The sequence below is a fragment of the Cnephaeus nilssonii genome (genome assembly GCF_951640355.1).
Source record: "Cnephaeus nilssonii genome assembly, chromosome: 18".
In the NCBI taxonomy this organism is placed as follows: domain Eukaryota; kingdom Metazoa; phylum Chordata; class Mammalia; order Chiroptera; family Vespertilionidae; genus Cnephaeus; species Cnephaeus nilssonii.
The window spans coordinates 5,391,311-5,405,695 of record NC_137089.1 but is presented as its reverse complement, the minus strand read 5'-3'; the positions used below and the strand labels follow the sequence as shown (position 1 = coordinate 5,405,695).

General features: G+C 49.8%; 1 protein-coding gene across 1 annotated transcript; it reads right to left on the bottom strand.

Annotated features, from left to right (window-relative positions):
* Positions 1–7,555: 7,555 nt before the first annotated feature.
* LOC307113986 (gasdermin-C-like) lies at positions 7,556–9,180 on the bottom strand. Its single transcript, XM_079796076.1, has 3 exons — positions 9,055–9,180; positions 8,525–8,598; positions 7,556–7,869 (listed from the first exon to the last, which is right to left on the bottom strand). The coding sequence occupies exons 1-3, from the start codon at positions 9,056–9,058 to the stop codon at positions 7,630–7,632; spliced, it is 318 nt and encodes a 105-aa protein (XP_079652202.1). The 5' UTR covers positions 9,059–9,180; the 3' UTR covers positions 7,556–7,629.
* Between the last annotated feature and the right edge of the window lie 5,205 nt (positions 9,181–14,385).

The window sequence follows — 14,385 nt, the reverse complement described above, 5'->3', positions numbered from 1 at the left end:
GCCTCTCTTTTCCTCAAACTATGACTCCTGCTCATAATTACGGGATAAATCTTTATCAGGTGGGCTTTTGGCTACAGTTGCAGGAACAGCGGGCAGGCGGAGGCGGTGGCTGTAAGGCCGTGGCCACATCTCGTTTAGACATTCTTAAACTCTCCTGTCCTGAATCAAGGCCATCACCAATTAAGGTAGGAATAGGAATCTTCTCTGGACTTTCTGCTGAGTATTGGTCACCCAATTGCTTTCTAACCTTTTCCCACGTTTCATCAACAAAACTTAAGAAATAAATCAAGAATCTGACTACGCTTAACAGAGCATCCTTGAGCTTTGAGATTAGTTTTAAGCATTTGAGGATTACCCATATTTTACACCCAACTAATTCAATTCAATTCACAACAATCCGCTCCCCTACCTTACACTTCCTTAAATCTGTGGCGCGCACAATTCTTGGAGTGATCCCTTGCCTCTTGCCTCTCGTTGCCTTTGGCCTCTCCTTGGGCACCAGATGCGGGGGTCAGATATGGCAGGGATCTCCCTTTTCCATGTCCAGCACAGAGAGATGAAGGAACCGGTTCTAAGTGGAGGTGGCCAGGGATTGAGAAATAAAAGAAAGAGAGAAGACGCAGAGATAGATTTATAAAGCTGGAAGCTGGGTGGGACGCTGCCCTCTTCTGATGGAGAGTCAGGGACCCCAAGCCCATGCAGTGCGTTTATTTTATATCCCCAAAAACCAGGAAGTATCACCAAAACTTAGGATCAAAGGAGCTTATTTGCATTCTTGCTTAGGCCCAAGTACTCCTGGTGCTTGACTGGATTTAACTATCAAAGCCACACTACCACCTGGACAAAGGTAAAAAGTCAGTACTGATAACATGCCCAGCCTTTCTGGGGAAGCATGTTCCCAGGGCGTGGCTCTAACTGTCGCCCTGAGTTCAGCTGACAATAATTAAAGAAATGCCCATGTGCCTTCCCAGGGGGCCCTCTACACTGAGGCAGCACAATTCAGTCAAGACTAACCCCACAGCCCATGCCTTCTCCCATCGGGGAGTGAGAGCACAGTGATCCTGACTCCCCGCCATGGGGACACTCCTAACCCCGTGGCCCACGCTTCCCCACAGAATAAAGGGCCCCTCTCCCTTTCCTTGTACAGGATACAAGCTTCTCAGAGTCCTCCAGCCCTCGCTGAGCCGGCCAGTTGGCCAGCTAGTTTCTAGGTTTGGGGTCTACACCTATTCATTTTCTGGTGTTGGGGTACCAAGGTTAGTAAGACGAAGTCCTCACCTCCACGGACCATTAGCTTTAGTGTGGGGACAGCAACCATACACCTTCTGAAAATGGAAAACTAAAGGAAAATGGAAGGTACGCTTGTCCTTACACTTTCCCTGAGAGCACGGTGACCCATCTTTCCAGAACTTCTTCCCTGGAGGCCTCCGACAGCTGCCCTGATTCGCACCACTCATGCTTCCGCCCCCTCAACTCTTGCTCCTTCATCATCACCTCACTCCCTACCAGCCAGCCCGTCTCAGAATTACTTTCCTGACTCCTGAGTGTCAGAGCTGAAGGAAGCCATGTCACTCCACTCTTGCAGATGTTGGCTCTGCCAGGGTCTATCTGATCGCTTCTCATCACTTCCAGGGCCAACACCCTGCCCCATCCACCATCAACTCTTATCTGGATGATGGCAATCCCCTAACTAGACTTCCTGCTTCTGCCCTGTCTACTGTCCACAACCAAACACAGCATCTTTTCAAAAGTGCATCACATACCACACTGGGGATCTAACCTCACAACCTGCGAATCCCACTTCAAGTAAAAACAAAGTCATGAGAACGATCAACAACGGCCTGCACACACTTGACCTCACTTTCGGATGAATTTTCTCCCTCATTCCAGCTATTCACATGCCAGGAATTTCTTCCTTTGGTTAATTCCTCCAGCTGGAATCTGTCCCCCAAATAGCTACAGAGTTCACCTCCCTTTGTTTCACTTTAAGCCTTACTTCAAGTCACTTCTAAGGCTTTTGCTGTCAAACTGCACACACACCATCACCCATTAATTTATAACCCATCTTAACCTTCCTTCCAGGTCTCCTTGGTTTGAGTTGGGGTGACACACAGGCTTTCCGTTTAATCCCCAAATGGGTGTCAGGGCTCAGTGGGGCCCAAAGTCTAAGCAGAGAATCTGCCCAGCCTGGAACTCACCTTCTGCAAAGCGTGTCTGCTCACTATCTGCGAAGTGAAGAGTGTAGGGTGGGGAGACGCCAGGTCAGTGGAGCCGAGGGTACCCCTGCTGGAGCCTCTCACATCCCCGCACCTGCAGCCCCCACACTTCCTCCTCCGGGCCAGGTGTGCCAGCTGTGCTCAGGGTGCCATGGGGACCCCTTGCATCAGAATCACCTGGGACATTTGTGGAAACGCAGAGTCCTGACCTCACTCCATTCCTTCTAAATCAGTCTCCAAAGGGAACCTGGAAGCTGAATTTTATTACTTTATTTTTCCTATTTATTGAGATATTGACATATAAGACCTAAATTTAAGGGTACAATGTGGTGATCTCACACACACATATATTACAAAGTGATTACCGCAATTAGGTTAACACCTCCATCACCTCACAAAAGTACCCTTTATTCTGTGGTGATAACATTTAAGATCGACATTGGGCCCTGGCTGGTGTAGCTCACTGCTTAGAGCGTCGGCCCACGCACCAAAGGGTTGTGGGTTCAATTTGCAGTCAAGGGCACATGCCTTGGTTGCAGGTTCAATCCCTGGCTCTGGTCGAGTGCAAGAGGCAACCAATCAATGTTTCTCTCTCTCCCCCACCCTCACCTCCTTCCCTCCCTTCCACTCTCCAAAAGTCGATGGGAAAAATATCCTGGGTAAGAATAAAAAATTAAAAAAAGACTGACATTCAGTTCTCAAATTAACTTGCTCTTGTCATTAGAGGAGGGGTCAACAAACTTTCTATAAAGGGCCAGATGGTAAATATTTAAAGAAAGATATAACACCAATCAGAAAGAATATATGCACCCATATGTTCATAGCAACACAATTTACCATAGCTATGATTTGGAAACAGCCTAAGTGTCCATCAGCAGAGGAATGGATTAAGAAACTGGGGTACATCTACACAATGCAATACTACAATGCTGTAAAAAAGAAAGAACTCTTACCATTCGTAACAACATGGATGGACATGGAGAGCATTATGCTGAGCGAAATAAGCCAGTCGGAGAAAGATAAATACCACATGATCTGCCTCATGTGTGGAATATAATGAACAACATAAACTAATTAGCAAAAACAGAGCCAGAGACATAGAAGCATCAAACAGCCCAACAAACCTCAGAGGGAAGGCAGGGGAGGGTGGGAGCAGGGACGGGGGTTAAGAAATCAACCAAAGGACTTATATGCATTTATATAAGCATAACCAATGGACACAGACAGTAGGGGGGTGAGGGCGTGTGCTGGGGGTGGGAGCAGCCAGGGAGAGGTCAATGGGGGAAAAGGAGACATATGTAATACTTTAAACTGTGAGGCACAGCTACAGGATTTAACAGGTTCAAGCCTTGGACTGATGAGAGGGCACAGTCCTCTCGTGGCCACGTGCAAGTCCCAGCGTGGAGGGCAGAGCCCTCCCAGCACCACGATAGCCAACAGCTGGAGTTGTGAGCTTGAACCTGTGGTCCGAACACATGGCCCCACGTGCCTGAGTGATAGAGGCTGCAAGTAAACAAAGCTGGAGATGGTGCATGTGATTGAGTGGGATGGAAGCCCACCAGAACGTTGTAAACATCTGACCCGCCCTCACTGTGCCTCATGGCATCGGATGTAAAATAAAGACACGGCTTGTAGTCCGAGGCGCTGTCTCCCCACCAGAGAAGCAGCATCCCACCGAGACCCAGCTTTCATCCTCTTGTCTGTCTTTTCTCAATGCTTCACTGCCCCCTCTCAGGGTCACCGAACCTGGCTGAGCTGGCGCGGCACATAAGGCGCCCTGGGGCTGAGTATGCCATGGCCGTGCCAGCCTGCCACATTAAACAATAAAGAAATTAAAGATATGTATATACACGCCTATGTGACAGTTTTAAAGTAAGTCCACAAATCCTTCCTCCATTCAGGAGCTGAGCTTGCCTGGGAGCTGAGCTTGGCGACTGACTTCTAACAAATACAAGACGCAGAGTTTTCGGGGTGTGTGACTAGGTCATAAAAGGCATCAAACTTTCTCCTCCCGCTCCCTCTCTCTCCCGTTCTCTCTTGTCATTTACTCTGAGGGAAGCCACCTGCCATGTCATGGGGACACTCAGGCCACCTGTGGGCAAGGAACTGCGGCCTCCTGCCAACAGCCACATGGGAAACCTTCCTCAAAACACGTGCCCCGCCCTGGTTGGTTTGGCTCAGTGGATAGAGCATCGGCCTGTGGACCAAAGGGTCCCGGGTTTGATTCCAGTCAAGGGCACATGCCCAGGGTTTCGGGCGAGATCCCCAGTGGGGGGCGTGCAGGATGCAGCCAATCAATGATTCTCTCTCATCACTGATATTTCTATCTCTCTCTTTCTCTCCCTTCCTCTCTGAAATCAATAAAAATATATTATTTAAAAAAAGAAAAAGAACACGTGCCCAGCCTCAGTGAGCCTGCAGGTGGCTGCGGCCTCTGCCAGCCTCAGATGCAGTCACAGGAGAGCCCACGCCTGCACCAGCACCTGAGGCCACTCCCAAATCCCCGACCCACGGGAACAGGCCGACGTAAACCAAATGAGTGCTGGTGTAAGCCAGGTTTGGGGGTGATCTGTTTCACCTTTCTTGAGATGCCAGTTATTAAAATACAGACATTTCACTCCTGTGTCCCCAACACCTGGCATCTGTGTGCACTCGGTGAACAATGCAGATCAAGTCATCGAATGACAAGCTCGTCCCCAGTCTCTTAGGGACACCTGTACAGACTCACACCCAGAAACAGGGGCATCGTTCCCCAATAAAAAGGAGACTTTTTAACAAAGAACCATTGGCCAGCATAATTAATTAAACAGGAACTGTAAGAAATTATCTAAAAAGTGCTGATAGAACTTGCATAATTGGTCCCTGTTATTGAGGGAGGTAGGGAACTGCCTGTAGAAGGAATGCAGAGCCTCGCTGTATCCAGGGGACGGGACGAACAATCAGAAGGACACAGCCTGAGAGGCCAAGCCCCGGGGAATGAAAGCCTCCGGTCCCACGTGGGGACTGTCTCGACGTCCTCTAGAAGCAAAGCCGCCAGAGACATTCACGTGAAGGCCAGCTGGGCACCATGCCCCTGCAGCACCTTTCTGACTTGAGATGCCTGGAGACCTCCTGGCTCTGCTCCCAGCACACCTGGGGCAGGTGGGAGCACTCTCCTGCCCCCTGCTGGCCTGAAAAGGCCAAGGAAGAAGGCCTGGCACAGCTTACCCACACTCCATTCAAGCACTCCCTTCCTCCCTAATCTTAGGAGACTGTCAGCATAGAGGCTCCCCACCTCCTCAGAAAGGAGAGAAGGTGGGTCAGGGCAGCAAACCCCTGTCTGGTTCCCTCAGTGACAACTAGGGCGAGGCGGATTTAAAGCCAAATCAGATAACCCAGGGCTAACTGTGTTCAAATGCAAAGACCCCTGATGTTTACAAAACACACAACTAATGATGTGTGCTCTACTGCAGGCTGTGAAGCAGGGAGAAGAGCAGTGCCCAGTCCCTACCAGAGGGAGGGGCATCCTGAGACATGCTCCACTGCCTGGGGATTTCTAGAAATTGAGGAGTGATTTCAGCGTCCCAGACCACAGACCCCTCCTCCCACCCCCTGCCTTTGGGGCTGCCTGTGGGACCACAGCAGGGACACCCAGGCTTCCAAGGCGTCCCTCACTGTTGTCTGGGTTCAATTCACTCGAGAACAGCTTATTGAGTATCACGTACGCGTTAGGCACTGGGGCAGGTTCTTCAGAGACATTATTTAATTTGATTCACTAACAACCAATAAAGCGAGAAAAAGGAAGCGGGGAGGATGGAGTTGTCCGGTAGAGGTCGCCCAGCAGTGACCTCAGACTCCACGCCCAGACCTGTGCAGAGGCAAGTCTTCCTGAAGACAGGCTCTGTTCTCCAAGAAGACAGCAAATCCCCACATTTTTGTTGCCAGGAAACCCCAGATGGGCTCGGGCTGCCTGTCGCCATGTCCAATAACGAAGGCAGGGTCGAATCACAGAAGACATTTATTGAGAAGGTCAGCCAACCAAGAAGAGAGGGCGCTTACAAGCATTCAAATCCTGTCTTACAGCAATGAGCAGGGGACAGGATTATACAGGGGAAGTGCTAGGGTGAGGCTGGGAAGGGAATGCAGCTATGCACAGCCCTGGGGGTCCCTATTGTCCTTAGCCATCAGGTAAGGAAATGATGTTGATGAGATGATGGTTTGACTCCTGGTGGGTCGGTCTGACCATGCTTATCAGTTCTGCTTGCTGGGTTCACAGCAGAGTCACCTCCTCCATCGCTTCCCACAGGCCTTGGAAAGGATACTTAGGAAAAACTTAACCCCCTATTCACATAAGAATATGTGTTCTAAGATTTAAAATAATACGATTATTTTTCAGCTTAATTCAGGCGCTCTATCTATCAGATTATAAGTCCCCCTATCATTTGCACCAGCCCTGCTTTCTGATGGGTTGACCAGGTTGCAATATTTTGAAACAGTTCCCGTGCTTGGCTGAATTCATTTAGAAACTATATGCCCTGCTTACTGAGCAACATTCAGACTCTTCACGGCTCCTGCCCGGGCTCAGCATGGACAACACATTTCCCACAGAACCCACAGTAATCCCGCAGAAGGGCTGGCGTTTCTGGAAACCCTGGAAACAGCTCTAAATTCCCCATAACTCACGTTGTACCTCCCAGAACTCTTTATGGGAATTATTCAATACAACCAATGCAGTGTTTTATTAAAAGGAAGATTCTAGAAGCTATAAAAAGAAGCCATTCCATGTTAAATGCAGTGGGGAGGCAGCAAAGGCGGAGGGGAAAGCGGGGGAGGGAGGTGGGAGAGCAGAGCAGAGAGAGGGGCCAGCCTTGAACTCAGAAGTCCCAAAGCAAATCAAGGAAAGTGTCTGCCATCACCAAGTCCTGCTCTGTGGCAATGCTGCCACCTTCTGGTGCAAATTATAAATTCATTAGAAAATAGCGCCAATCACAGTCATTCAATAGATGAAGCACGAAGATGTGATCCTATGAGTTTACATATATATCCCCAAAGTATGCCTGGGACCTATTTAAAGCAGAACTAAGTATATATACTTTTCAAGCTCCTACCTTTTAAAAAATACCACGAGTGCCCGAGCAATTAGAGAAACTCCTTCAATGTTCTCCCTACATCTATGCATGCCCCCCACCTTCTAACCGATCCCCCCACTCAGCAGCCAGAGTCTCCTGCCACTTGTGACAGCATGGACAAACCTTGAAGGCCTTGTGCTAAGTTAAATAAATCAAACAATGACAGAGACTGTCTACCCCTTATATGTGGAATAGATACAGACTCACGGATACAGAGAACAGCCTGGGGGTGTTTGCAGCAAAGGACAGGACCAGGACTGACTAGCCTCACTGGACTGACGCCCTGGCCTGCCCCCCAGGAAGGCTCAGGCCTCAGCCAGCTTCCTCAGCACGGAGAGGGTCCCATAGAGGGCCGACAGGGGCTCCTTGGCTTCCGGGTCCCAGGTTGACCTGGGGCTGTTCAGCTCCATCTTCAGGCCACACTCATCCAGCAGCCCATAGGTAATGACCAAGCCCTCCTCCTGGAGTGGGGCGAGGAGCTTGGGCTGGAAAGTAAAGGGAATGTTCTGGAAGCAGTTGAAGTTGGGCTTCAGGATGCTCTTCACCTTGAAGAAACAGTATCACATGTTACAGGTCAGCCTCTGAGGTCAGGAAGAGAGAACCTTCATTCCCAAGGGCCAGGAGTCATGCAGGGTGACTGTGGGACGGGAGCTTTGGGGTCGCTCCTGGTCCCGTATTGCAGTGTGACCACGGACACGTTGTTGGAAATCACTGAGACTGGCTCCTCAGCTACTAGATAGTGACACTGACACTTACTCAGCAATTAGTGGGGTTTGGAATTGTATGTGTATGCTTTCATGTGTAACGAGTGTCTATACACACATATGTACTTACATATACATACATTCAGAGAGAGCCCCCACAATTTGCCAATGGTAACCATGTGAGTACAGCAGGGGTTTTGATAACTCAGATCCCTTCAGCTCCCCAAACCTGTATTCACAGATGGCTATTTTACAACTGGGGGGAGGGCCCTCTGCAAGGTTGCCATGGAAACTGAGACCTTCCCCAGGTAGACTCATGCCCACTGGGCCTGTCCCCCAGACAGAGATGCCGCCCCCATTTCCCAGGGGCCACATCAGGGCCTCCTCACCCCTCCCCTCCCAGCAGCAACCAGAGTCATCTCTCCTTTCTCAGAACCATTCTCATCCTGCTTCCCTCACTCTATTCCCAGGACGCCGGCCCCTGGGGATTGCTCACCAGGTCCCTCTGCGGGACGAGGATCCTCTTCTCCATGGACTGAGCCAGCAGATCAAGTTGGATGTCACTCAGCACTGGGGACAGGGGGACATTTGGGGAAAGAGTCAGATTTTCCTCTCCCCACGGTGAACTCAGAGACCTTCATAAGCGAACTCTAAGGCAGAGGAATAAAACTCGCGGGACGTGAAGGTCAAGTTCCCTGCCCTGGGAAGTCCTCCTTCTGCTCGTGCTCGTGGGATGTTCCCCAGGAAGCCACCTAACATGGTCCAGGGTGGGCTTCTGTGGCTGGACCTGGCATCAGCACCCCCCCTGACCCGCTGTGTGAACCTGGCTGGCCTCGCAGGCCTCAGGCTCTGTCACAGGCAAGCTTATCACACTGAGCCCTCCTGACCGCGGAGGGGCCTGTGAGGTGAGGGTGAGAAATCACAACCTGCCAAGGGGTTTGGAGAGGTGACACCTAATGCAGCCCGTTCGGGGCTCTGGAGGACCAACCTTGTGACTCCCCCATTCTTCCTCCAAACCACTCTTACCCATTAAGGCTTCAAGCAGGTAAAGGAGGAGGAACTTTGAGCCAACCTCTGGATAGCGGGAGTCCTTTCGCAGTTCAGTTAGGATGGTGCCACCAGGGCCCTCCAAATGCCCGAAGGGTTCCAGTTCAAGCTGTGGGAGACAGGGCTATTCATGATGGTGATAATGACATCAGTGATTTCGCCTGTAAATTCTGCATCTACAGTGATTAACCAAGGAGTGGGGGTAATGGCTCCAGGTACCCCCAGGGAATATGGAGCACCCCAGTCTGTGAGGACTGCCTTCCCTGGCCCTACTCATTGGGCACAGGGGCATAGTCCCCAACCTCAGACATCCTTCTCATCCCACTAAGATTATCCCCATTTTCCTTTCCCCACCCGCCTTGGCAGCCGTACCCCTGAAACATCCCCCATTTACAAGTCGGATCAGCCTTAGAGAGCGGCGGGGCCTCACCTTGTTCATGAGGTCCTGAAGAGCCTTGCGGTTCCTAAGCATGGCCAGGAGGTTGGAGAACACAACACCCCGCCTGCCCTTTGAGAGCTTGGCCGCTTTTACCTTCTGGGAAACCTCCTTTTTTAGCAGCTTGAAATCTGCCCTCGGGCATTAATGCCAACCAGAAACGGAGACAATTCTCAGATTAGAACATTCCTTTCCCTCCAACATGAGCAAAATTCCTCTTCCCTTCAAGCTGCTGCCCCAGAGCATCTCTGAAGATGGCATATTTGAGCTCTGGGATGGAATTCCACAAAAGGCTAGAAAGATGGAGAGTCTCCACTGAAATGCAGTGGGCGGTACTTGCAGGGACATGAGGAGAGGATCTGGGAAAGGGTAACAGGAAAAGGAAGAAACTGACCAGGTGCTCACTTCTTACATGTTGGAAATAATGTGGATTCTAGACTGGACTCCAAAGATGAAAATGTCAGAGATTCTAGCATTGGACTTCAAAATGAGGTTGTCCTGACAATTATATGAATACTAGAGGCCCGTTGCATGAAGATTCATGCAAGAATAGGCCTTCCTTCCCCTGGCTTCATTCCCGGCTACCCGGGAGCCTGCAAGTCTTCACTCCCAGTTGAAGCACGGCTCCTGTAGCTCCCTCCGCCCCTTGCCCTCCTCCTCATAGCAGGCATCCTGCCCCACCCAGCCCCTCCACGCCTATATATGCAAATAAACCCACCATCTTTGTTGTGTTAATTTGCATACTCATTCCTGACTGGCTGGTGGGCGTAGCAGAGGTATGGTCAATTTGCATATATCTATTTTATTAGTGTCGATATAAAGTGCTTGGTAATACATGCAGTTGTGCCTGTATCTTCAGGGTCTATAAGGAATTAACCAAGGAGTGGATGTTGGGTGCTGCCTGCTTCTGCCAGGACACCTGAGGTGGCCTCCAGGTGACCTTGTGAGAGTGAGAAGTCACTAGAATGGAAGCACCAGGGAGACAGGCATTTCTGTTTGTTTCACTGCCCTATCCCAGTGTTCAGAAAATGCCTCCTGTCCAGTGAGCCCTCATTAAATGTTTGCTGCATGCACTCACAAATTAATGCATGAATGAGTGAATGAATGAATGAAAAGTAGCCAAGACCAAAATATAAATCTGGAATTAGAGCTCAGTTTTCTGAGTCATTTGGAAACCTCCAATTTGGGTTCTGAGCTTTGCCATTTCCTACCCAGCAGCCTCAGGTTCCCTCCTAGTGAACACCCAGCCCGAGGGGTTCCTGCACCGTTCCTAGAAAGAGAATGGGAAGAGGTCATCTCCCTTCCTCATCTCCCAAATTTGCTTTGGAGACACTTCCTAGGCTTCCGCCCTCTACTGCTGTCACCCTCTTGTTTAACCTCTTTCTGCTCCATCCCAGTCCATCCCTCCACATTCCTGACCCTTCCTGGCCCTTCGATCCCACAGAAACTACAGCCAGGCCCCGGGCCATGGTGGCAAAGGCAGAGCTAATCTTCCCTGTTCACTAGATGAGTACAAATAAGACTCTTCCCAACCCCAGGAAACATATACTCCTACTGAGTGGATAGAGTGTCCTGTGCTGCCTACAAAAGAAATTAAGTTACCATCCAAGAGTTAGTCTCTGAAGAATCTCGGTTTCTCTATATTCTGTCCCTTCTCCCCAACCCTCTCTTTTCCATTCACCCCTTCCCTTTACCCAGGGAACCAGAGCCCAGTGGCTCAGGTGAGGATGGCACAATCACCTGGAATTTCAGCTGTAAAATGGGGCCTCGTGGAGGGATCACATCCCACGTTCCTGGCACTAAAGTCACCTGCTCACTTGTGAAGTGGAATTCCTACTGCCATTCCATTGGAAAGTCTCAGTCTCCATCCCCTTCCCTCCCACCCAACCCCACACACACTCTGACCCTAGTACTCAAAAAGACAGGTGGCTCTCCCTGTGACAAGGGGCCAGTGTGGGTCACAGCAGGGAGATAAGGAGGTGTTAGGAGGAGCTGGCTGTGGAAGGTTTCCCTGTGGGTCTGTTGGGGCTGAGCCCCAGGAGGGTGTTTCTGGGTCCAAAGAGGGTCAAGGGCTCAGCACGGCCTGAGGTCCAAGCAGAGAACCTGACCACCCACCTGCTGGAAAGGTTTCCTCATCATCATCATCATCTGCGATGTGGTAAATGCCTGGGTGGGAAGAAGCCAGGTCAGCTGAGCCGAGAGTATCCCTGCTGGAGCCTCTCACCTCCCTGCACCTGCAGCCCGCACACTTCCTCCTCTGGGCCAGATGTGGCAGCTTTGCTCAGGGTGTCATGGGTACCCTTTGCATCAGAATCACCTGGGACACTGTGGAAACTCAGAGTCCCTCACCTTTTATATATAGAGATAATTTTGAACTTTGAGTTTAACTACTGTCCATACCTTCTGCATCAGACTCTCTAAAAAGGAAGCTAGAACCTGCCTTTTCAATAGGCACCTGGGTGATGGTTACCCACTCTAGTCTCACATTGGAGATCGGCCTTTTCCATGGAAAGGACATCACCTCCTTTCTGCTCTTTATCTTCTTCTCCCAGAAGCTCCTGCCTCATGTGTGTACTCCCTGCCAGGCTCCTGGGTGATTTCACATTTCACTTAGAGAAATGTTCAACGTTCTGAAACTCCTACCGATCAGATTTAAGTCTTTGAGAAGGGACAGGAGTCCATGAAGGAAGGAGACAGAGAGAAAGAAATCCATTATAGGAGACCCCATAAACCATGGTGACGCAGTATCCAGGGAGAAGAGAGTCCAAGGCAGGAATAATCAAATGTGTGGTTGTTGATGATGATGTAAGGAAATTCTGCTTTTCTCCAAAGTCACAGAGCAAGCATTATCACTAATTATTGAACTGTTCTTCATATTAGTTTACTCTATGAAGTGTTAGGAGGGTGGAATTAGTTCATGGAAGTGCAACGTTCACGGCACTGGGCCATTCTTCATAAAGGTTCCTTCTAGTAACCCTTAGGCCTGAACTGTAGAAACAGACAAGCTCCATGAGAAGGACATATCTTGCAGACATTGCTGTGAGCTTAGCCTTGAAAGTCCATTTCCATTTAGTTCAAACTTGTTAACACTTATGAAACACAAGTGGCCCGGTGCACAAATTCGTGCACATTGAACAGAAATTAATTAGAAGAAATATTTTAATATTGCTATTTGACCTTTCTTTATAATAGAAGTGTCAACCAAATTCACGATTGACAATGACAGTTTGAAATGCATGCATGCTATTGGAGTCAGCAAGAGCTTCATATGTTTCATGCATGCACGAGTCAACTTAGCCTTTTATATATACAGAATAAACTTGCTTAATTAGACCTGCTTTCTGATTTAAACTTTTCCCAGGCCAGTGAAGCACCCCAACTTCTCTTTGAGGTAACTGTCAGCAACACAGCAGTAAATATCAACACAAAGCAGATTATTGTAGACTAGAGGCCTGGTGTACGAAATTCGTGCAGGGGAGGTGTCCCTCAGCCCAACCTGCACACTCTCCAACCTGGGACCCCTCAAGGGATGTCAGACATCCCTCTCACAATCCAGGACGGCTGGCTCTGAACCGCTTGCCTGCCTGCTTGCCTGATTGCCCCTAACCATTTCTACCTGCCAATCTGATCACCCCCTAACCACTCCCCTGCCAGCCTGATCAATGCCTAACTGCTCCCCTCCTGGCCCGATTGCCTCCAACTGCCCTCTCCTGCCAACCTGGTCACCCCCAACTGCCCTCCCCTGCAGGCCTGGTCCCCCCCCAACTGCCCTCCCCTACAGGCCTGGTCACCCCCAACTGCCCTCCCTTTCAGGCCTGATCCCTCCCAAATGCCCTCCCCTGCTGGCCTGATTGCACACAACTGCCCTCCCCTGCCGGCCATCTTGTGTCCACATGGGGGTGGCCATATTTGACCACATGGGAATGGCCATCTTGTGTGTTGGAATGATGGCCAATTTGCATAGTACCTCTTTATTGTATGGGATCGCACAGGAAGAACATGGGTAAAATATTTAACTGCAACAGTGTTTGACTATATTCTGCACAGTGAGAAAACCTGAAGTTATTTTCAAGGTCCACCATTTCCTACTTCTTTCAGACAGGTCAAGTTTCTAAACTTTCTAAATCTCCATTTTTCAGCTAATGAAAATAAAATAGGACTCCACCGAGTCTCCTATCTACCTACTCTAGGATCAAATGAGATGAGGCACAAAAAAATGCTTCACAGACATTTAGTTAAAGTGTGAATATTTGCACCTGGCTACAAAGCAAGTCATGTTCCTGGGCTGAAGCAACTGTAAGGAGGCTCGTCATCACTAGGGAGACAAAGCCAGGCATTGCTATATGACATCATTATCTGGCACCCACATCAACCATTTAGGGGTTGGGCTGGGCTGTGGGCCGCATTTTGTTCCTTGGGGTCTTGGCAGTATCAGCTGCAATGTGGTGGACTGTTGTTCAGGGGTGGTGGCGGGGCCTGTGTCCCACTTGGGGGAAGCTGAGTGTTGCCTTTTTGGCAGCAGGTCCGAGATGCCATTTCTCTGTGCGCATCACTACAGCTGCTGCATTGAGCGTCTATCCCCTGGTGGTCAGTGAGCATCATAGTGACCCATTGAAAGGTCAGACACTTAGCATATTAGACTTTTATATAGAGAGATAATTTTGAATTTTAACTACTGTCCCTACATGACTGTAGAGGTCATACTCATTCCATCTATTACCCCTGACAGAAGTCACTGAGAGCAGGACCAGCCCTTCACCAGATGTTGCAGTGAGGACACTCAGTGAATAGTGAGTACATATGTGTGTGTGTGGTGGGAGGCGGGGGTGAGAGAAAGAGAGAGTATATTTTGTGTGCTGAGGGAACCCTCAATC